Raw genomic sequence first — 25,318 nt, forward strand, 5'->3', positions numbered from 1 at the left:
TGAAAGTGACTTTTAGCAAGATGGCGGATTCGAACGTCAAGAGAACATGTCACAACAATGGCACTATCTTACCTTCCTTCCATTCCCTGGGCACCTTTCCCACAGCCAGACTTTCATTGAAAAGCCAGGTTAAAGGCACTGTCAGTTCCCTAGCACATTCTCTCAAAACTTGTGGCGAAATACCATCCAGACCCACAGCTTTATTGACATCCAGAGTACTCAGTATTTGAAACACACTCTCATCCTGTACCTCTAAACCTCGAACCTGCACTATCCCTCTAGCATTAAAACTGACTCCTCCAGGATGAAATACTCCAATAAAGTGTTCATTCTCTGCATATATAAAATATTTATTCATGAAAAATGCTTAGAAAACTAAAATGACAAATTCCAGGAGAACTTCTCGCAGAACACTTATTCACCTTCCGTGGAACACAGTTTGGGAAACCCTGCTCTAAAGAACAAACAGAAGTTTTTCAAGCCACTTCAGGCCTCCAATAAGCAGGACAGTGGTCACACTCTGGGCAATGAAATTCATCTCCTGCCTAAAGGGAATTGCAAATATCCATGGCATGCTTGAGATAGTTGAAAATTCATGCACATATGACAAGGATTCCATGTCATTACCAGATCTATCCATCAAGGTAGATTTGGAAAAGATATATGACAAGGTGCCAAGAGAAAAGTTGTTCAAAAGTACAATGATGTAGTGTAAATGGGACATTATGTCAAGGAATACATAGTCTATATTTGAGTTGTAAGTCAGCATTAGAATTGAAGGAGTTACATAATAGAAGATTGAATGTTAAATCAGATATGTGACAAGGATGTACATTATCTCCATCATCTATATGGATCACTTTAAAGATAAGTGGCATAAGTCCTGATACCAAAATTGGAGATGTTAATCTCAGCTTTATGCAAATGATGATATACTATTAAACAAATCCAGTACAAGTATGCAGGATTCCCTAACTAAATTGAATAACTGCTGTAATAAATTTGGCATGAAATTCAGCAGTAAAAAGATAAAGACTATGAAAATCTTCAGTTCTTTTTTATGAAATGATTAATTGAAAACACCAACTGTCTCCTAAACTATGGAACAAGTGAAACATTAAACTATTTATGAACAATTTTGTGTCTGTCTTCTCTGTTTGTCCCCCTTGTCCCAGTTTGCCGTCACCTTACTGTAATAAGTAACCAGATTACTAAAACATGACCTTCCTTTAGCAAATTTGTGCTGTCCATCAAAGAGGAGACCACTCTTGTCAACCCAGTTTTGGATCCTAGTTCTCACTAACCTCTCCAACACTATAAAACTGGGGAGAGCAATGCACAGTCAGGCTGATGTTAATGCCTTACAAGAGGACTTGAATAGATTGCATGAATGGGCAGGCAGGTGGAACTGTCAATTCAATGTTGCCAAGTGTAAGGTTTTGAGATTTGGTAAGCAATGATGGGATGCAAAGCATACACTTTGTGGGGAAACTTTAACAGAAGTAGAAGAGATGAGAAATCTAGGCCTGATGAAGACATCAGCTCGGATAATGGCAACGATGCAGACACCCTGACATGCAGAAATAGAGAGGTTACGATTCCATTGTATAATGCCTTGATCAGGCCTCATATGGATTATTGTGAACAGATTTGGTCGCCAGGTTTTCATGGTGACGAGGATATGTTGGAAAGGGTACAGAGAAGATTCACAAAGGTAGTCAGTGGTCTTTGGAATGTGGAGTATGAGGACAGATTGAGAAAATGTAAGTTGCAGAGCCTTGTGAATAGGAGGAGGGGGGGGGGGATATGATTGAGACATATAAGCTGGTCAGGGGTTGTTATTAGGTAGACATGGAAGAGATTTTTCATAAAATGGGAGAGGGGAGTAGAACAAGAGGCCATTGCTGGAAACTGTATAAGGAGGGTGTGAGCAAAGGAGTGAGAAGCAGGTTCTTTGCATGGAGGGTGGTTGGTGAGTGGAATGAATTGCCTGAGTGTGTTGTGGATGTGGACTCATTGAATCAAGACGTTTAAGATGTGGTTGGATGAGCATTGTATGCAATAGTGAGTACCTCCCACGATGAGTCTGACTCCATGGAGGTCAGATGTTGATAATAATAATAACCACAACAATTGACCCACAGATTGGCCTATAATTTGAAGCTTGTGTTCTGTCTCCTCCCTTATGAAGTGGTACAATATTGTCTTCTTTCTATGCTTTTGGAAAATAACTCAGTGTAAGACTGATTTAAACAAGTATGTCAGCTCCCTAGTACATTCCATCAAAACACATGGTGATATATCATCAAGTCCTGCAGCCCTGTTGACATCAAGTTTACTTATTTCCCCCATATAACTCTTGTTCATTCAAACACTGCACGAGGTCACATTCACAAAGGTGAAATACTTTTTTGTACTGCTCATTTAATATCTTAAATGTATCCTTTCATCAGTTATTCTTTTACCATTTTCTTCAAACGTGTGGGAAGGCTTATGTGTGTTTGTTGTACATGTTGATGAATTTTAATGGTATAGATGAGAACACAGACTGATAAGAAAATTACTATTTATTAACTGAGTGTCGATATTTCGCTGGTATTCTATCCAGAATCTTCAGAGCACAAAAACAGCTTGTTACAGTATGTGAGATAACCATAATCCAGTATAATAACAATGGGACTAGTTTGAACATTTGTAACATACAACACATAGACTAAGTTCTAATTAGGTGCCATCTATGCCGAGGGGGGGGGAAACAGAGGGAGAAAGCAGGTATTAATCTGGTGACTGTCTCCTAAATATTTGGCAGATTTATACAGCCATACTTGTTGAGGTTTGGAGTATGCTTCAAGGCTTCTGTTGATTCCAGCAACAACCTCTCTGACTTATAAAAGCTTCTGTGCAGCACTTTTGGTTTTTTCCAATTGATCCTGTGTGTAGGGGAATCTAAACCATGGTCTGCTAGATCTGACTTGCCATAGCAATAGTGCTAGATGTATATTTTTTATGTTCACTGAGGCAGATATCCACAGTTCTTCCTGGAAAGACAGGACTTTTAAGCATCCAAGTTATTTAGTAGTTTTCTGATGACTTTTTGTCGAAAAACTATAGGAGGCATACGGTGCCTTGTTTCTGGTATGGTAGGAGGTGATTTCTCTTGGAATTTGGGGATAAGAGTGATGCCAAGATGTCAGCTTTATCTTCAGATGAAGTAACAGTGATGCCATCAGGATGAAACAGAAGTGGAAGTGCAGGAGGTCAGAAGTTGCATCCAACAGCCTTAGCAAGTGACTAGAAGGCATGACTTCCATTTGGACTGGAGGCATGTTTTCTGCTAGTGGCCTTTATGAAATTGGATTTGGATCAACTGATGACTGATTTTTATATGTTGCATGCTTTGGTATAGGCAGATTATGAAGCTGGAATTCTTAATATGAGCCACATGCAGTAAGATGAATTTTTTCTTTGACTTCTTTGACACATTTTCAGTTGAACCAGTTCTTTGAAAGTGGATGTGTGGATTATATCTTGAATCTGAGGATGAAGGCCTTCATGCCAGTTAGCATAATTTCTGCAACTTGTTCACAGCAGATGTTAGGATCAGGAGAGTGGAAACAATAGTCAGATGATCAAGGAAATGAAGAGTAGAAATTTTGGAGGTCATACCAGTTGGCTCCTTGGTAATTCCAGAGGATGAGGATGGGAGTGGTTGGAGGAGGGGCATTCTATGAGAGAGGATTGTACAAGATTGTGGTCTAAGTTTCAAAGAGGAGATGTGACCTCTGTGGCATATCTGGAAGAAGAGTTGATCAAAAAGCGATCTGGAGTATTTGGAGAGTGAAGAGGGTTATCAGGGATTTGATTGAGTAGGTGTACAATTTGTGTTAGGTCATTATAGCAGAGACTTCTCCTTCTTGTCCTGCTTGGATGGTGGCAGTGGAATAGGAGAGCCAGTTGGAATTGTGGACATTGAGATCATCCAGAAGATGACTTCACTATTTGGATAGCTGTATTGTGGTTGGTCAAGTTTCATTTGAAGGAATATGAAGAAATTTGAGTGGTTATTAGTGTTCAGACATTGGTAAATGCAAAAATGAATGTTACTAAATGAGGCAAGGAAACCTTGAGCTAGAGACGGTCAAAAGCAGGAGGATCTGACAGACTATATCAGCTTTCACAAAGGTACAGATGCCACTTTTATGGTGAAAAGAATCGTTAAGTGTGTAGTTTGGGTACTGGATGTGGACAATAGCAGATGTAGCTGCGATCTGGGTTTCTGTCAGAAATAAGATGTCTGGTTTGAAAGACTGCAAGTGATGTGGATGTCATTTATGTGTGTGTTAATGCCACAAATGTTAGTAAAGTGGATGTGAAAGTGAGCTTTTAGCGAAGAGATTCTGGTATAGTTTTTATGTTATGGCTGTTGTGATGTGACTTTTTTGTTGGATTAGTTTATGAGGCATTCACTTTTGTTGTAGTGTCACTGCTATTGTTTTTGAAAGTTCATAGGTTTGATCATAAGTTTGATTAAATGGAAGGATATAGTGGTGATGTGCAGTGAAAGAGGATAAACTCTTGGACATGACTTCCAAACTGAGAGAAATCAGTCTCCGTGCCATGACATGGTTTCGACAGTGCACCCCACATACCATTACTCAGGCTCCCTCTCCAGGCATGACCTGGCAGAATAGGTGGAGCAGTTGATCTGTAAGCCTCCTGACTTGTTACTGGCAGGTTTGGGCCTATGCAGTAACTGGCAGTCAGCACCACAATGCGGCACCACTGTTTTAACTGCTGTACCTCGAAATGGAGAAGTTTATCAGTCTCTAAGTATGTTTGTCATGACCTTGAAGGGTATCACTCACACTGTTCAGAAAAGAGAAGGTGGCAAACTGAACTGGAATCCCTGCTCTGGAGACCAAACATGGAATTGCCACTTCAGACCTTCAATAAATCAGGCAGTAGTATTTCACTGGGCAATGAAGAACATCTACCACCTAACGTCTAGTTGGCATTTCCTCCAACTAAGAAAGTATCCCTTTGTAGTGGGAATACTCCCTGGTTTTGCCAGTTCCATTTGTCCTTTAAACTCATCCCACACATTCACAAACTGCACTCCTTTCTCTTCACACATTTCTGCTAATATATCATTCATGATCCTTGCTGTCCACCTCAACTCATCACTGTCATACTTGGACAACACACTAACTTCCTTTCTATCACAATATTATCTTTTATTTTTCTCAACAACCTCCTGATATTCAGCCTTATATTCTTTTATTTACAATCAAGTCATTTGTTCCTACTAACAACTCTTTCTATTGATATTCTTCCTAAACTGCTGGAGGTTTGCAGTCCTTTGAAATGCTTTATGGAAGAGAGGCTGTTCCACAGAATTGAGGTGGACAGAATGAAATATCACTGGGAGTAGCTAGTCAGATGAGTATGCAGCTCACCTGTAAAGGGATGTTAAACAGCTGTTACTGGTAATAACTGGTAATAACAACACACTGACTTCCTTTCTATCACAATATTATCTTTTATTTTTCTCAACAACCTCCTGATATTCAGCCTTATATTCTTTTATTTACAATCAAGTCATTTGTTCCTACTAACAACTCTTTCTATTGATATTCTTCCTAAACTGCTGGAGGTTGCAGTCCTTTGAAATGCTTTATGGAAGAGAGGCTGTTCCACAGAATTGAGGTGGACAGAATGAAATATCACTGGGAGTAGCTAGTCAGATGAGTATGCAGCTCAACTGTAAAGGGATGTAACCTTTTAGTAAACAGTAAACAGCTGTTGCTCAAGTTCCTGTCGATCTGGAAGAAAGGAAAGGCATAATGGATATTAGTTCTGCTGAACAATGGCCATAGAAATATCTGTAGAATAGACATGATACAGAAATTGATCTTCTTTGAGAAAGTGTCTCAAGAGAGGGTGTAAGAGATGTGTCATTAATCAATTGAACATCATCAGGAATTTTCTGGAAGCCAATGATGCTACAGAAGTGATATGATTATGCCAGGGAAGATTTGAGTAGTCAGTCTGAGAAGTCTGAGCATTACAAAAGTAACTGGAGAAGATCTAAAGTCTGTTTTGTAAAAAAACTATGCATTGGAACCACTGAAGTTGACTATGTTGTTTTCACTCCAAATCAAGGATACTGTAGAGATTAGGTTCAGGGCACTTATTACAGATGATGTTGAAGCTTGAGATGTGATAAGTCCTACTCATATGATAAGGCCTTATCATATGAGTAGGACAAGTGGAAAATATTATCATCAGCAAAACCACAAACAGGGTTTGCACTCAGTGAGAAATGGTCATTCACATAAATCCACTAAGTGAGTATGAAGCATCAAATCTGTGGATCCCAAATTTCAAACCATGGCATTGAGTTGCATTAAATGATATTCTCATTCATTTGCTCATTTTTATGGCTAACTCTCCCAAACTTCACACAACCTGCAAACGGCTGAATATTTTCCTGTAGCCCTGTGACAATATCATTACACAAAGATCGATCAGTAATGGTCTCAGTACTGAACTTGTGGAACTCCAATTGTAACCTTCCTACTCTCTGATACTGCTTCTCCATATACAACTGATATCTATCAGAAAGCTAGTTACCAATCCAATCCAATAACTGGATAATTAAACCCACATGCTGAAACTTAAATATCAGCTTATTGTGTGGCACCCTGTAAAATGCCTTTGCAGAAACTAAAACATGACAGTGTATGCCTTACCCTCATCCATCTCTGGTTACTATATTTTAAAAAGCAAACAGTATAATAAACAAGAGAACCCATTAATAAATATATGCTCACCTCCATAAATAATACTACCTTTACTATCCAATTCTCTATATTAGTTCTTACTAATTTTTCAAAAATCTTAATAATCAAAGAATAAATACAAACTGGACTATAGTTTAATATCTCCCTCATGCAATAGCACTATCTTACCCTCCTTCTGCTTCCCAGGAACTTGTACATTTGCAAGAGTTTCATTAAACAACCAGTTCCACAATCAGAACATGCTCCCTCAGTTTACCAAGTTTTGCTGATACCAACAATCTTTGGAGAGACTGAGGCATTCAACACCAAATTTATTCTCTTTATTCTTAATGCTGCTGGCATTTGTATACAGAAAAACCAGTGCATTGCCAGTATTCATATACTCCCTATATTCTCCAGTTGGCTCCAATATATATACTTTTTCATTTTTCAAGCCACTTATCCCCATAAGAAACATCTTTGCTATGTTTTGTCCTTGCAATTCTAGTTTCACTTTCCTAGAAAACAAGTCTCTTTAAATGCCTGCATCCTTCTGTGTTCAAATGTAATCCAGCTCTTGCATACTGCTCCCTTCTATTCTCAAATGTACTCCATGCATCCACATATTCCAGTCCTCTCTTCCTACACATTCTTGCTATTATCTCATTCATTACCACTGCTCTCCTTCCAGCAGTGCACTCAGGATTTAATCTTGGGGGGGTGCCCGAGCACTCAAGATTTAATCTTGAGGGGGGCCGAGTTGAGTAGATGATTTGTGAATGGACATTATGCATTACATATGACCTATGACTGAGCATCTGCAGTGATCATCAATACATGAAACCCCATGATCTCCTCTGGCCCGGTTCGGGCAAACAAAGTAGCGCTCAGTCCGCCCTAGCACTTGCGTTCACAGCAGCTGTAATTCCCGAGAGCTATAGGGTATTCCCACTTTATGTGCCTGCTAATTCATAAGTAGCATAGAAATAGATGATACGATACAACATAAGTAAAAAAATAATAATTTTAATTAGGAAAAGATTTTTGGAAATTTTTCTAGTGTTTTTTTTCCTTTTTCCTTTTTGGGGGAACCTTCCCCCTCCCGGTGCACCACTGTCTCCTTCACTCTGAATTATCATACCAAGGCAACACACTCGCTGTCTCCCCCCCCTGAAACATTTCTTCTACATTATTCCTAACATTAATTTGAAATCTCTTGTTACACAACTTACACTATTTTTCAGATCATTCATACCAACTATCATATTTTCTACATTTTCATCTCACTTCATTGTCATACTTTCTATCATTTTTCCAGGCAAGCACTCTTCTGGCATTCTGCTCTGCATTCCTCAGATCATCAATCTCCATATCTGACACTCTAAGCAACTTTATTCATTCTCACTGATATCCCTACTCCTTTCTGCTTCCATTTTCTCTCCCCTGCACTTTTCCTTCCTTCATTCCATATCTTGCCCCCACATTCTCTCTCTCTCTCTCTCTCTCTCTTTCAACTGTCTGCAATTTCCTCCCTGTCTCTCCCATTCTCTCACTTTATTTTCTCTTGCTCTCTCAGTCCCTTCTCTCACTCCTACTCTCGTTCTCCTCACTCTCTCCAACCTTTCTAATGTCTTAATCTCTTTATTTATTCTCCTCAACTTAGTCTTCACAACTTCCATTTCCTTTCTCTGCAGTTCTGTTTCTCTCTCCACACATCCTACTTTCACTAAAATTCATTTGCACACTCATGGCCATCATTCAAAACATCTCCCTCTGTCACACTGCATAAGATCAAATCCACAGACATCTCTTTCACATTTGCTTCATCCTCTGACATGTTACTAGTATCTTCCAGTAAGCACTCATCCATTTCAAAAGTACTATCTCTACTACTGCTGCTGGAATCAAGAGTTTAACACTTAAGATCTTGATTTTAGCAGCACACACCCACTGCTTCCCACTTCCTACATTTAATGCACACATACACATTCATGCATCTCCCACATTTTTAATCTACAGGTGCATACATATCATATGTATATCATGTCACAAAATCCTCAACTGTGCTATGAATAATGTAGTTTTTAAATAATAGTGGGCTGAGCCACATCGTGTTAGATCTGGTAGCCATCATGACTGATGCAAATACCATAGATATAAGGCACAGACAATAAATTTATAACAAAAACCACATCAATCACACAAGAAATAGCAAAACTCAATAGTGCAAACTTAAAAATTGATATTAGTAAAGATATACACCCAAAAAAGTCCTTTCTTAATTAATAATACTTATTTTGTTTTGCCACCTAACACTAACCATCTGCTTTATCTTTGCGCTTAGCATTCTCCCACACAAAATAAAATTCTTATCAGTTTTTATTATCATGATTTTCCTAAATTTTATTGTGCAGAAAATGCGTTAAATTGTGTATTAAAATATTTTAAAAAATTATAAAAGTGCTGCATTTTTTATATTAAAATATCAAAACTGGTTTAAAAAATGACTTTATGGATTACTTTAGATCATTTCCAGGCAAAAATAAAGTCCGATTTACATCTTGGATGCTGTTTAATCTTCCAGGAATGCTCATATGTTTTGTGCTCATGTGGTTTCTCTTAGTTGTGATTTATTTAAGGAAGTAAGTTATTCATTTTTTTTTTTTTACCTCTAACAGTACATCTTATATCTTTCAATATTAGAAAAGTTTAATGGATTAACATTAAATTATATGAAAATAAGTTATTATTTTATTGAATTTAATTTTAGTCATCAAGTCTCCCTAGTATTGCCGATCATCTCTTCTTGCTGAACTTCCATGTAGTCAAAAGACTCACTGCAAAAAAAAAAAAAGTCTTTTGATGTAGTTCGTTTGTTTTGGAGGGATAGGGAGAATTCAGGGCATCCCTGTCCCTACAAAACAGACTATATCAAAGACTTCCTTACAGATACAGCTAAATTATGATTGAATGAGTATATATTCACCACATAGCCTGAATTATTTCAGCATTATCCTAAATAAGAACCATCCTCTAATGCCTATCCATCATTCTCATTCCTGACAACTTTTATAAAAACAATTGTTCATATACTAGCTTTGTGTTTGTCCTCTCCTCCCTCATCTTGCCATCTTTCTTATGCCTTGTAAGATATTTCAGCAGCTATATGGTAATATTTCATAAACTTCTGTATCTCAATCATATATATATATCACTTGCATTCCTAATAATTTACCAGACTCTTGCAATATATATTCCATTTTTTTTGCTACCTCTCAACCTTTTCCCATTTCCTCATGTCATCCCCACCCTGCACCCCACTCACCCAAAAAATTATTCACTTTTACTATTTCCTTAACATGCTAAGCCAAAGGTCTGTCACAGTGAGTTACTTGGCTTTGTATAAACACAAATTCCAACATTAATTCTCTAATTCATGTCATTTGCATGTATTGTCAGGACTATTTGTTCTGTCTTGGAGAAAATCTCCAACATATCTATATGTGACTAGATAACTAACCTTTATTTGAAAAGACTATAATAATTCTTCACATCCTAGATGGGATTCAAACCCAGGTCTTTCCAACCAGAAGGAATCATCATTGTCCACTTAGCTATTTTTGGCAACCAAAATTGTTGTATATAGTTTGATCAAAATCTTATGATAAAATTACATTTCTTGCTACCAATCATTCTCCCTCTAATTATTATGGTAATTTCTGCATTATTATTATTCTTTGCACTTTGTTCTCTAATAGTGGATAGAATTTCCAATCTGGTGTAATATTTCTAGTGACACAGGACAGTCTCCATTTCTGAATTCCCATGTGAAAATGTTATACAAGCTGATCAAAATTAAATTATCCTTGTTTAAGGCTACCATCCAGTTATCCAAATGCTGCAAAACCTTGCAGGAATACATTGTGTCATGCAGAAGTGATATCTGAGAAAAAAAAAAAAAAAAGTAGTTCAAAATTCATCACTCGGGGCACTGTATGATGTACTGAATGTAGATGTAGTAATTTTTCTGCATGTGCAATAAGGAGAAAAGCAGCATGATCATAATTAACACATTTTTATTCACTTCCATTATGTATTCATGGGCTGTACTGTTCAATGTGTGCCTTTTCTGGTGTGCCACAAACTACATCCTTTGCGTAGCGTGTTCAACAGCAGAATGCAGCTGATAAGGACTGATGTTGCACACATGCTGCATTATGCTGTATTTCATTGCTGGCAAGTTATCAGGATAATTCGGATAAACTCTCTCTTTGAGAAATCCCTAGAGCCAGAAGTCACAGAGAATCACATCAGGTGAACAAGGCATGCAGTGGAAAAAATGTATGGCTGATTACTCTGGTTTCTGCAAAATATTCTTGAAGAGCCTCCATACAGATTAACTAATGTGTGGAGGGGCCCCATCCTGCATGAAAATGATTGAATCCATGCACATGTGCCACACTATAGCTGTGGCACGACAAAACTGTTTATCATATTTCAGTAACTGAGCAGAATCCTAATGTGAATGTCTTCAAAGTTTTTTTTTTTTTTTAATTATTATTATCCCATGGTATTATTACACCAGATCATAGAGGTTAAATTCATGAATTTTATACAGCACCTTTTCTGGGTTGTTATAAAGTTCACATTTAGAAATATTCATACAAGTTAGTAAATGCAGTGGTGATGCTCCTTGATGTTACAGATTTTGCAGATGGGGAAGACTTTTATGCCATTGCTTAACTTGATTGGTCTTGTGTGACCGGTCTTGAGGTGAGAGATCATGGTAGTGGCACAGCGATTAAACTTGAAGTTGGTGGTAGCTCCTGGTTTTTCTGCTGAATATGAGTGGCGAGTCATGTCCTGGAGAATCATTCTTTTTACATTTTCTTTTTGAGTAGCTTTAAAAAGATCAAAATCTGTGGTACCACTTGATGTTGCAGTAATTTTTGCTACTTCATCTGCAGTTTCATTTCCCTTTAATCCCACATGGGATGGAATCAATTGAAAAATTATTTTGGAATCATTATTTAGTTTATGTTTTTTGCTATGTCTCTAAGTATTTCTTGATGGCTAGTGTAGCAGTTCTTCATAGCTTGAAGGGCTGCTAAGAAATCTGTGAAAAATATAAATTCCTTTGGGTTTTGTTTATCCAAATGTTGCAGTGCTGTGTTAATGGCTATTCATTTTGCATGGTATGAATTGCATCCTATACTGTTGGTTGTTTTTAGTTTTATATTTTGAGAGTCAAAGTAGAATGGTTCAATGATAAATGAATCTATAAACCTGCACCAGACAGTAACTTTGGGTGAATGCAAAGGAATTTGTTGGATTGCATGTGAGTTTTGCTTAGCCCATGCCCAGCAATTGCAGATATTCACAACTCTGCTCAGGTGAAAGTGAGACTCATCTCCACAAAAAATCACAAAATGAAAATATTAAAGCAAATGTCAATCAATTTTCAAAGTCCTGCGGGCACAGATGCAGAATCTTCTGTAGAATTTCCCAGACAGTTGTGTAAGGCATATGCAGGTGTCTTGATACAGCGAATGCACTGTGGGAACCATAGCCTGCTCTACAAAGCAACAGCAATTTCATTCATTTGTTGTAAACTTATTGGTTTGCAACCTCTGCAAGGTCTAACTGTCAACAATCCCATTTCTTCAAAACGACTAGTCATTCATCACAGAGCACATAAAGATAGTGAACCTCATCAACATTTGTTCAAGTGACGAAATTCACAGAGTGCAGCAACAGCATTGCAGTAGTTTAGGTAGTAGGGTGATGAGCAATGCATGTAGGGGAGAGGTTGGTGCCATCACTGCAGATGGAATTAACAGAAAAATCCCACATCCATCTTTTTAAACTCGCCTGGCACCTGCCAAGTTGTGTGATATGAAAATTCCATGCATTTGGTGGTTAATTTTGAAACTAATTTTTTTCTCAGATATCACTTATGCATGATGCATAATGTATTCCTGCAAAGTTCTACAGCATTTGGATCACTGGATGGCACTCCACAAGGTCTTCAACAGGGATACTTTAATGATTACCCTGTACTTTGCATTGTTGACCTCAATTTTTTCCCCGAATTGAATATAGACAATATCATTAACTTACAAGTCAAACAGTAGGAGTATACCACTTGTTTCTTTCCTTTTCTGAGGATGGAAATTTCCATCACTTGTGATGGAAATCAAATGTGAAATGCAAATAAACATATTCTCTTGTTCTCCCATTCTCTTAATACATGTCATTGAATCTCATGCAGCTATGCTGCCCTACTGATATCTCTTAGTACATAAAATCATTTTCTTCATACACTTCTAAACCTTCAACTCTTCATGTTTCACTAGGAATCACTTCCCAATAAAGTAATCATTAAACAACTCCACTCTGTCATCTGCATTTGATTCCCATTTCCATCTAACCTTGTTAAAAAGGAAATTTATCCACAATGATTTCTTCTCCTACTAGCAGCATAATTAGAATTTTCCTTGGCTAACAATATTAGTTCTTGTATTCCAATTATTTTCTTCTCTACTATACCAGTCAACTTTCGTGATTTGAATCTTATACAGTTCACATCACTCTCTCTCTATATATATATACTTTTTCCATAGCCTCTTTTTTATCTGCAATTCCCGTATGATTTCTTTAGGCACCCACTTTACACCAAATCATGTTATCTTTTTCCTTTGAGATGTACAATTTGCCATTACTGCTGATAAATATTTCTTATCTAGTTTCCATGCATGAGTAATATCTGCCCTTCACATTCTTCCATCCATGAAACTGCTCCAAGCTGATTTCTGAGATTATTAGAATTACTTCCATATAATTGCAAAAAAATTCATTTCTCCCTTATAGTTCTGCATATGCGGCATGCAACTTGATTGCCACATGCTGTTTCCTCTACCAAGTTTATATTTCTATAATTAAAATTTCCCATAATGATCACTTATATAGGAAATGGCTTAAAGGGAGACATTCAGTTGTTTGCTGATGCTGCAAAGTTCGGTAGCGCAATAAAAAATCAAGCTGATGTTGAGAGTTTGCAGGATGATTTAAATAAGCTGGTAAAATGGGCAAAAGGTAATGGATGTCAGTTCAATGTGAAAAAGTTTAAAGTTATGCATTTTGGGATTAAAAGATTACCAGCTGTGTACTACATTGATGGAACTGTACTCCAAGAGATTGATGAGGCTAGGGACTTAGGGATGTTGGTAGATAGGGAGATGAAGTTCAGGGGACACATTGCTAAGGTGTCCATGATTGCACATAGGATTACTTTGTTATTGAGGAACACACTAACATCCAGAAATAAAGAGGTTATTATTCCCCTTTATAAAGTGTTGATACTTCGACATTTGGATTACTGTGCTCAGGTCTGGTCACCTGGACAATGCTTCCTACATTGATAGATTGAGAGCTTGTGGATTGCAGAGGTTGGTTGATAGGCAGAGAAGAGGGGATATGATAGAAACATTTAAATTACTGAAAGGTTTTTATAAGATTGATGCAGGGAAAATGTTTCAGCTGTGTGATAGTGATGGAAGAACAAGAGGTCATCCTTGGAAATTAAGGAAAAGTGCGGTTAACAAGGGTGTGAGAATGAGGTTTTTTGCCTGGAGGGTGGTGAATGAGTGGAATGCATTGCCTGACTCAGTTGTGATTTCTTCATCTGTAAATGAATTCAAGAACAGATATGATAGATATTGTTTTGATAGTTTGGGTCTCCTGCGATGAGTCTGCTGACTCCATGGAGATACCCGTAATAATAATAACATCTATTTCATCTTTAAAGTGAAGATGAAATGTGGCATGCAATTTGATTGCCGCATGCTTTTTCCTCTGCCCAGTTTATATTTCTATAATTAAAATTTCCCATAATGATCACTTATTTATGCCAAACTAATCTGCCTAAAACTTTCCTGCTAATCGCCCTGTATGTACCCAGCTTATAGCAACACCCCACTAAATATCCTGTCCTGTCTGCCTGCACATTACACCGTGCACTCTCAAAAATATTAGTGCCATTTACTTCCAAATTCTCTACTAATGCCCAGCAACTCCATTTATCTTCCCTCTCCTGTCAAGATATCATCTTCTGTAAGCCATGCTTCTGATTCCAACAATCTTTGAACAGGCTGAGGCCATCAGTTCATTACCTTTATTCCTAATATGGCTGGATTTGTATATTGAGAAATATCAATCTATTATCAGTGTTCTTATACCTATTATTATTTCCTCCAGACTCCACTTGACCCAAAAGATAGTTTACTGAATGATAATTCATCGAACAACAATTCACTGAATAAACAATTAATCGAATGACAATTTAATGAATGGCAGTTCATCAAAAAATTAATTTATCGAATAAACAATTCGTCAAACAACAGTTCATTGCACGACAATTCATCATAAATGCAATTAATCGAAAAAACAATTCACCAATAATTTTTTGGTGAATTCTTTCATAATTCATGAAAAGATGAATTTTCTTGAAAACGATTGTTTTATAGTATTCGGTAAAAATACCTAATGTCACCCAAGATGTAGGCAACATATGTAGGTGGTCATTGAGATGTTATAATTAATTTGTTGTTTCTTACAACATTATTCTGTAAGCACACCTGCCACTTCATTGTGTAGATAGCAATTTATCAAAAAAAAAATCAGCTAACGTCTTTTTATTCCCATATATATAGGGAGTAGGCGAGGACGTTTTTTGCCCTATCTAACTTTTGGAGACTGAGTGGGCAGTTCAATCTCCACTGGTACCCAATCTGAGATAGCTGGCCCAAGGCTATCACTAGTTAAGCGGCACACAGTGAAGAGTGATGGCTCAACAAGTGCCGCCATCTCGTGGTCCCTAACAGTCGTATTTAATGTATGAAATAATGTGGGTTCTACAGTTGATTTTCTTGAGTTTACGGGACGAAAAAAACCGCTTGTCCATGCCAAAGATTGACTAACTCGGGAACTGGTCGAAAAAAGGCTTAGAAAAATTTTCTCTAGTCACCGACTAGACTCAAAACCAAGTCTTCCTTCGTGCGGCCGAGCGCCATGGTGTACAAATGCCACATCTACTGAGCTACACAGGCTCTCAGCGATTTATCTCTAACCAAAAAACTTCATTCTTCTGCACAATGATCAGATTGAAATCAAAACTAACAAATTTTAATATATATCTTAACTATAAAATTTCATTAAATTTCATCCAGCTAGAGTGGAATTAATAATATCATTTCAAAACTTCTTTACTAAAATTTTCTAATAAAAGTGATCCTGTTGGAACTAAAACTGAACCACACAGACTTCTTGTGTGTTTTATAAATTCCCATTTGCACTTATTCCACTAAGTCAGAGAGTTATTGTATAAAATGTTGACATATTGTCCATTTGTAGCCCCAAATATAGTTGAACTGAAAACTGGAATGGTTTGACAATTTTTGTAAAAGGTTCAAATACCAAATCAGAATAAAAGTCAACCCATATAACTGGTGTGTGTTTGTGTGTGCGGAGGTCACATACTAATACTACTATTATTACTAATAATAATGGAGCCTCCATAGTTCAATCAGTATAAATGAAGCCCTTTAGCTAGGGAAAGACTTGAGTTCGAATCCCATGTATGACGTCAAGAATTTTTATCAGTCCTCTTCAGCTGAAGGTGAGTTATCTGGTCATGCATGAAGATGGCAGGGTTTTACTCCCAGAAACCGGTCCCCATGAACACACTTATCTACAGATATAAGACACTTACCAGATAAATAAGACAATGGGAAACCATCTTGTTCTCTAATTATTCCCTAGTAAATTGGCATTGTTACACTACCAACCATTTGGTTGAGGAGAGAGGAGAATAAGGGGAAATAATAATTAAGATTTTTTACATAATCTTTTCCAGATTTGTAAAACACATATAAAATACATGCAATGCATATACTGACTGAAAGGAATATCCCTCAAAAAAAAAAAAAAAAGTGCCACACGCTAAAGGGAATATCATGCTAATCTTCAATCACATACATGTTAATCCATTAAAAATTTCTGTTCTGTTTGATAAATATACTTCACATGTCTTATAATTCATTTTTCGATTAACTGTTCATTTGATGATTTTGCCTTAATTGCCATTCGATGAATTGCTTTTTCAACTAACTGTTGTTCGATGAACTGTTTTCAATTAATTGTTTATTTGATTAATTTTTTTTTTTTTTTGGTATATTTCCTTTCAGTAAATTGTTGTTCCATAAATTGTCTTTTGATGAATTGTTTTTGGTGAATTTTCTGGATACCAGTGTATTGTGCATGCTCCCATCTCCTAATGGTTTGGTAGCTTGTTACAGAGATGGTTGACAAATAGGAGCCAGTGAGTTGTATATGGAGGTGCGGTGTCCTGAAAAACAAGTTATTTAACTTATATATCAATGATATACAAGTGTGAAAGGAGATGTTCAGTTATTTGCTGATAATGTTAAATTAGGAAGAGCAATTCGAGATATAGATTCTGGTATTGAGACCACATGTTTATTAAATACGAACTGGATACGTGAAAACCTGACAAATTTCGTAAGTTGCATGACTTACATCATCAGGGGAATTGGTGTATAAAAAAGTTAAACACAACTAACAAAGATTAAATTCATAGTCTATGTTTCCAACTGTAACATTGAAAAAATTGAAACATTCGTTACTGAATGTTTGTTGGAACATTGTTATTTGTTGTCACATTCTGTGCTTCATGTGCGTTATGTCCGAGATCTGAGGAAGTTAGATATTTTATGAATGATGACCACACTTGGTGTAATATCAAACCATGGTTTTTGTTGCACTGTGTAGGAATTCTAAGCATTTTTGCTGCCTCCTTGAAATTCCTTGATAAACATTTTTTATCAATATATGACATGATCATTTTTTCCCAGAGTACTTCATGGCCAGTGGAAGTTGTGTGGTAAACTAGGCCTGATTTGTGTTCTCTTTTTTTTCCCCCAAATTCCACGATCATTTACAACATGTTGGAAGTTTTTTTCACTTGGTTAGACTATAATAAATTTAGTTTAATCCTTTATCCAAGTGTATGCAAACAAAGTTTGTACCTGAAGTATCTTCAGGACTAAGGCAACTCATCGTAAAGGTGGACCAAGCCCTCATCACTTGTTTTAGTATCTACCATAATGCAAAGCACATCTCCTTGCAGACATGTATAATGCTATGCATTAAGGGAAGGGCCACTACCCAGACCGGTTTCGACCTTGAAAAAAACTTCCCATGTCTTTCTCTAAATCCAGAGTAATTTAATAAAAAGATGAGACACCTTTTGGCAACTTGTACAGGTAACTATGACTTCTCCATTACTTTCACCTTAGAATCGCCACCTCTGGGTCTGGCTCCCACTTACGAGATGTCAATAAAGGTCGAAACCGGTCTGGGTAGTGGCCCTTACCTTAATGCATAGCATTATACATGTCTGCAAGGAGATGTGCTTTGCATTATGGGAGATACTAAGACAAATGATGAGAGCTTGCCTCAGTCCTGAAGATACTTCAGGTGCAAACTTTGTTTGCTTATACTTGGATAAAGGATTAAACTAAATTTATTATAGTCTAACCAAGTAGAAAAAACTTCCTACGTCTTTTTCTAAATCTAGAGGAAAGACTGTTCCACAATACAGCAGTTGTAGGGATGATGAAAGAGGAAAAGAAACTTGTTCTGTTTGTTTCGAGGTGCAGTGTGAAGGGATGATGAGCAGCAGCTTCACATGTTCCAACGAGCTTAGTACTAAGCTCGTTGGAACATGTGAACATGGAGGCCTGAATTATTATTCAGGCCTCCATGGAGTCAAAAGACTCATCATGGCAGGTCCTTCCTAAGAACATAAAGTCTGTCAAGACTCATCAAGGGGACGTCCCACCTAAGAAACACAAAGTCTATCATACCACTCCTTAAACTCATTGACTGTTCTTGCTCTCACCACTCCATCAGGCAATGCATTCCACAGTTCAACCACCCTCCATGCAAAGAAACCACTCCTCACCTTCTTGCTCACAGTTTCCTTTCGTAACTTCCAGGGATGTCCTCTTGTCATCACTCCTTCCCACTGTTCAACCAAGCAAAAGAACTCCGCAGTGTCAACCATGTAACCACCTCTCAACAGTTGAAAAGTCTCAATCATATCACCTCTCCTTCTTCTATCCACTAAACTCTGCAGTCCACATTCCCTCAGCCGATCCTCATAACCAAAATTGTACAGTCCTGAAACCATCTTTGTCATTCATCTCTATACCCTTTCCACAGTTAATTTATCCCCTTCAAATCCTGGGGACCAAATCTGAGAACAATAGTCTAACTGTGGTTTGATCAGAGACTTATACAATGGAATGATAACCCTTTTATCTCTGCAGGTCAGTGTCCTTCTCATAATTGCAGCAATCCTCTGTGTCACCACCTTTGCAATATATCCCCTAAATTTCAGGTTTCTATCAATCATCAACCCCAGATCTCTTGTCTCCCCTACTTCCTCCAGTATAGCTCCTCCCATAGAGTATGCAGCATCCCATCAATGTTTCCCAAACCTCAATACCTTACATTTTGCTGCATTAAACTGAAACCCCCATTCATTTGCCCATCTATCTAGCTTATCCTCTCTCTCCTACTGTTTCCATTCTCTCCTCTTCTAGCACTCCCATACATCTCTCTCATTCTCTCTCTCCTACTGTTTCCATTTTCTCCACTTCTAGCACTTCCATATCCCTCTCTCATTCCATCTCTCCTACTGTTTCCATTCTCTCCTCTTCTAGCATTCCCATACCTCTCTCTCATTCCCTCTCTTCTACTGTTTCCATTCTCTCCTCTTCTAGCATCCCCATACCTCTCACTCATTCCCTCTCCTCTACTGTTTCCTTTCTCTCCTCTTCTAACACTCTCAAAATTCTCTCTCTCCCCTACTCTGATTTGGCTTGCATTTATCTCTTCCATTCTCCTAATCTTATCTTTCATACTTCTGCTTTCATTCACAAGACATTCCACCTCCTCTTTCAGCTCATCCATCTCCCTCTGCAGGTCAGTCACTCTTAATCTAAATTCACTCTCCCAAACAAAACCATCTCCTAAACTTTCACAGTCACTCATGCCTTCCACACTATCAACTATTATTTTCTCATTCATATATATATTTTTTTCATTCTCTCCTATCACACTACTTGTCTTCCTACATTCATTCCCCGTTTCTGGAGCATCAAGGTTAGATATTGATATTTCTAATACACTTATTTCCTCCCAAAATATTTTATTATTGATGCTATTTCATATGAACATTTCCCATGAAAATATTTGTGGAATATACATTTTGCAGAAACCAAATGTCTGTGCAAAAGTGGGAGGAGTGAGTTGGTAAGAGATGGGTCATTAATAAGTCCAGTTTTTCTCCTCTGTATTGAATCAAACATTTTGAGGGAGCTTTTAGGGACCCCATCCCATATGTGAGAGCAGTATTCAATAACTGGATGGATTTGTGATTTATATGAGGTTAACAGCTAAGGTTCAGGAGTGAAGTAATGTCTTGAGTGAAAGAGAAATCCTAGTTTTTTGAATCTGTGGATACAATGGTTGTGATATGTTTATGTCAGGAGAGGCTTGATGGCAGGGTAATTCCAAGAAGAGAAATCTCATCTTGTCTGGAAATTTGGGTATTGTCAAAAATAATACTTGAAAAATGGTTCTGTTTTATGAGAAATAAGACAGAACTTGGTTTTATTAAGACTGATGAGGTTATCTGAACCCCATTGGAGGATGGCTTGGAGATCAGAATTGAGGGTGGTGGTGGTGTAGTTTGTAAAACTATGTATTGGGTTGGAGGTCAACTGAAGTAAGTCATTGATATATATAGCAGGAACAAGGTTGATGAGAGGACAGAATCTTGTGGAATCCTGGCATTAGTTGAATGGTGAGAGGATAAGGAACCATCCACCATCACACAGTGTGCATCCAGACACACACTGTGTGTCTGGATGCACCACCAGTATGGATTCCATTGCTGCCGATCAACAGGAGATCTGCTCACATATGTCACCCATCTCTGAACAAATGCCATGGAGAAGTTTTACAAATCTCAAGTGGTTACACTTGATATCTCCAAAGCTTTTGACCAGGTCTGGCACAAAGGCTTACTAAGCAAACTACCATCATTTGGTCTGTCTCAGGACTTCTGTAGTTGGATTGCCAGCTCTGTGTCTGGACGCACACTGTGTGATGGCACTGTTATAATGCCAAAGTATTGTATGGGAGTGGCTGCCTAAGCATTCTTGCACGAGGAAGGAGATGAGCACTAGATTGTGGGCAGAATTACCTAGGGAGCCCACCACTTTCACTGTGTATTTGGAAGGGTCATTGTTGAGAAAGCGATGTAAGATGTTTGGTGAGTGGTTCAAGTTATCTGGTATTCTGGTTGGCATCTGACCAGTTGTGTAAGGTCGTTAGTGATGGCAAATGTTTCAGCATCTCTGTTTGCAAGATCTGTATAACTGCAGGAGGAAAGCCATTTGGTGTTATGGACATTAAAATCTCCTAGGTGGATAATATTGCTGTTGATGGGGAAAATCAATTTTTAAGTAGAGGAAATTAAAGAGCTCAGAGTGGTTGGTTGCATTAAGGGAGCAATTGGTCCATCTTTGTTAAGGTTTCAGTGGCCTGACAGCTGTTTTGAACTTATTGGTTCATCCTCAGAGACCAGTCAGAAACCTTAAAGAGAGCAAAAACTCTCTTGCAATACTAAGGAACTTAAAATGTCGGAGAGATGTATTTTCCATAAGCGAACTCTCAGTCGATGCATGAAAGTATTCACTAAAATAAAGAGCCAAAAGGCTTCAATTCAGCGATGCAAAATTTATAAAAATTAAGTGGAGATTAAATCCAGCATTATTTCAGAGCCGAATACAGAAACTATAAAAGTTTCGTATGAAATTTGACCTGAGAGCTTACGGGAATATATTTGCCGGTGTTTAAGAGTTGCCCTAACCAGACCTTCTAGTTATTATCATTTTATTGTTAATATTTTATTTTATTTATTTATTTATTTTGTGATTTGCTTTTTACACAATAGAAGTGGAACAAATAATGAAGAACACCATGGAAATGTTAAACGTTTTCTACGTGGAAAATATAATGAACTTGGAAAAATTACGTAAGTATTTAAAAATAATCCTAAATTACGGTTTTGGTTTGTTTTTTTTCACATCAGAAAATTTAGATATTTTCTAATGCTGACCATTTTACAATAGAAACAAAAAGTATGCATTCATATAATATATATGAATACTTGCTCTTTGGTGCTTCAATCCTTGCAGAAAAATGACTTCCTTTACAATACCAGCCCATTTTTTTTTCTCTCATCTTCCTCCCCCCCCCCCCTCTTTTAATTCCTGTGAGATCTTCCTCTATATCATCTATTAACATGATTTTTTATATCAGCTCCACATACAAGAGGTCTCAAGACCTATGACACAACTGTGCTTTATGTATGTGTAGCATTTGGTTAGAGAGAGAGAGAGAGAGAAGAAAAGTATTAGCTCAGTGCTTCTTGAAGAATTAGGTTTTGTAATCATTTGGGAAAAAGTATGGAGGAAGGCTGTTTTAAAGAATAGAGGTACAGTCATACCCCGAAGTTACACGGTAGGTGGGACCAACAAAAAGCGCATAAGTCGAATTCGCATAACTCGGGGTATAATTTTGCATGTAATTTATATATACAAACATACAAAATATTAGTTAATTGGGACCAAAGGTTTACAAAAACACCTATATTTTTTAAGAAATATAATCATAATTGTAAAAAAAGAAAGTTATTTCGATGTCAATGGTTTCATAAAATCTGATTTGTCTGACGGCATAATGTCTTTTTCTTGTCATGCAAAATTTCTTCATAGCAAGCTAATGATTTTTTTATTCCTTGCCTTGTGGCTACAATTCATTCCTCATTAGAATCTATGTCATCCAAAATCTGTAAACTTTTGTTTTATGATTGTTCTTACTGTGAATTCCTGTAGATCGAACTTCTTTGCTAGCTCACAAATTTTCATTCGTCCTTCAAAATCCTTAATAATGTTGAGTTTTGTTTCCAAAGTCAATGTTTTTCTTTTCTTGCTAGCTGTAGAAGAATCGGACTTGCTTCTTTTGGGCAACTTTATTATTTTTTGTGATAAAATTTTTATCGAGAACATAACATTAAACAATCGCAAGGTTTGTAGACTATAAAAATCGTGTATGAATGGAGACTGCAAGAAACATGTCAGTGCTTGTTCACAGCATGTGCGACACTGGCGAAGGCAGCCGGCGCTGGAAAAATACGACTAGAAGCGTGAAGAGGGATGGGAATACATACATATAAGAAACTGCATAACTCCAGATTTGCGGTATCTTATATGTACGTATTCCCAAGTCGGGGTATGACTGCATATGAAATGGTGGAGAAGGAAGATGAGTTGCTGGTTCAATAAGTTTGGTGTTAAACTGATAGTGTTGATGAGCAGTTTCTTGTGCTCATACATAATTAGAGGAACATGTAGGAAAAATAGTGGTTTTTCATGAATATCTCCATGGGCACTGGAGCAGTGCCCATGGAGATATTCATGAAAAAGACATTTAAAAGATATGCAGCAAAAGGGCATCTACAGCAAAGCAAAAGGAGGAGGGGGATCAGTGAGAGAGAAAGATTTTGGGATTGGGCTTCCTTCTGAATACAAGCAAGCATTCTGAGAAAGATTTTAGGTGTACCATATCAAATGTAAGAACAATATTCTAAGGTCAGGCAGAATTGAAATTTATAAAGTGTGAGGAGCTGAGCAGAAGAGAAATATTGTTTCTCTTCAACTGTTGTCTCTTCAAATATTGTTTCTCTTTAAAGTCAACTGAAGAAGAGAAAACTAATCCTAATTGGCAAGCAGGATTATTGACAATCTTCATTCTCCCAACTAAGGGATAGTGAAATTTGTCTTTTTTTTTTTTTCTAGAAAATGAGATTACATTTTGGTGGCATTGAAACTCACCTAGTTATCCTCACTCAACTTGAGAATGGTAAGGATATCGGTTATAGAAAATTTCGGAACCTGATTCACCTGCATGCAAGGTTTTTTGAATGAAGAAGAGAAATGGAGAGTGCCATCATCAACAAAGCTATGAATATAATTGGATGTCAGAGAGAGACAGAGATGATCATTGATATATAGGAGGAAGGGTGCAAGTGAAAGCCCAAAACCCTGGAATATTTCGGAATGGATTGAAAATTCTTCTCACAAAGAGTAGGAGTATGACCATAAAATAGCATGGTAAGATGGTCATGATGCTAAAGTTCATGAGATTCTTTGAAAATATCAAGAGTGACAACTTGATTTTCTCCAAACCTTTCCACAGCTTGTGTCCAAAGGCAGGTAAAGTTAGCTAGGAGATCTGTTGCAGAGTGAGAATGGTAAAATCTATCCATATTGGTAAGTCTCCAAGTTTTGGAGCAGTTAGCTGTTGGTGACCTTTTCCATTATTTGTCCATTATTTGCAAGAGTAAATATTATTTGGCAATAGTTTGAAGGTTGACTTTATCTCTCTTTTAAGGAACAGGCTGGATAAAAGCTGCTTTCAAACTTTGAAAGATAAATAATTAGATAGATATCAAGTGAGTATGGCAGCTTACACAGTCAGTGCAAGATGGGTGTTAGAGCATAAAGCTTTTAGTATAACTGGAGAGATGCTATCAGGGCAAGGAAACCTGTTAGTATCAAGGCTATTGAATATTTTTCTGATACCCTATTGATGGAAAGTCAGGGAAGGCATAATGTGTAAAGTTTATGGAATAGTGGAGGAGATTTGCCTTGGTTGTCTAAACAAGAGTCAGAAAAAATGACAGATGCCAATTTGCTTTTTCTTTTGAGATGTTACCATTATACCACTGAGATGTGAGAGAGAGAGAGACAGAGATGGAAACATGAAAGAGCAAAAGTTGCATCCCACAGCCTTGGCAAGGGACCAGAAGACTCAGCAGCCATTTGAGCAGGAGACAAACTTAGACACTTACAAAGTCTGGTTTTCATTTCTTGATGATTTTTGCAGTTGTTATAACATGTTTTGTAAGCTGAGTGAGGATGGAGCTTTTGACTTGAACCATTGGATGTATGTTGAAATTTTGGACTGGACTGTTTAGGCACATTTGTTAAGAATTAGAACTTAGATAAGTATTGAGGGTTTTGAGTGGAGTAATAAAGGCACTTATCCCAGCAAGAATAATTTGGTTATTAGGTCATAGTTTTAATTCTAGATATACTAGAACCAGAAGGGTGGAAGCAATAATTAGACCATGGAAACAAGGTTCCAAAAGTCATTCCAGTTGCCATTGCCATAGGATATGAGGCTGAGATTGACTGGGAGAAAGATGATCTGCAGAAAAAGAGGCACAAACAAGATTATGGTCAGACTTGCCAAGAAGGGAGCTAACATCAATAGTGTATTTGGAGGGATAGCTATTAGGAAAAGATCCAGGATAATGG

At 37.3% G+C, this 25,318-nt stretch overlaps 1 protein-coding gene across 1 annotated transcript in view; it reads left to right on the top strand.

Moving 5' to 3' along the window:
* Window positions 1–25,318, top strand: part of LOC150093820 (Na(+)/citrate cotransporter-like) — a 221,918-nt gene that overhangs the window by 111,509 nt on the left and 85,091 nt on the right. The window contains exons 7-8 of the mRNA XM_090412651.1: window positions 9,308–9,424; window positions 21,889–21,969. Coding sequence (XP_090268777.1) covers window positions 9,308–9,424; window positions 21,889–21,969 — 198 coding nt within the window. The remainder of the gene's footprint in view (window positions 1–9,307; window positions 9,425–21,888; window positions 21,970–25,318) is intronic.

This window comes from Typopeltis vanoorti, chromosome 23 (genome assembly GCF_054136105.1).
Source record: "Typopeltis vanoorti isolate ZY-2024b chromosome 23, IOZ_Tvanoo_1.0, whole genome shotgun sequence".
Taxonomy (NCBI): Eukaryota; Metazoa; Arthropoda; class Arachnida; order Uropygi; family Thelyphonidae; genus Typopeltis; species Typopeltis vanoorti.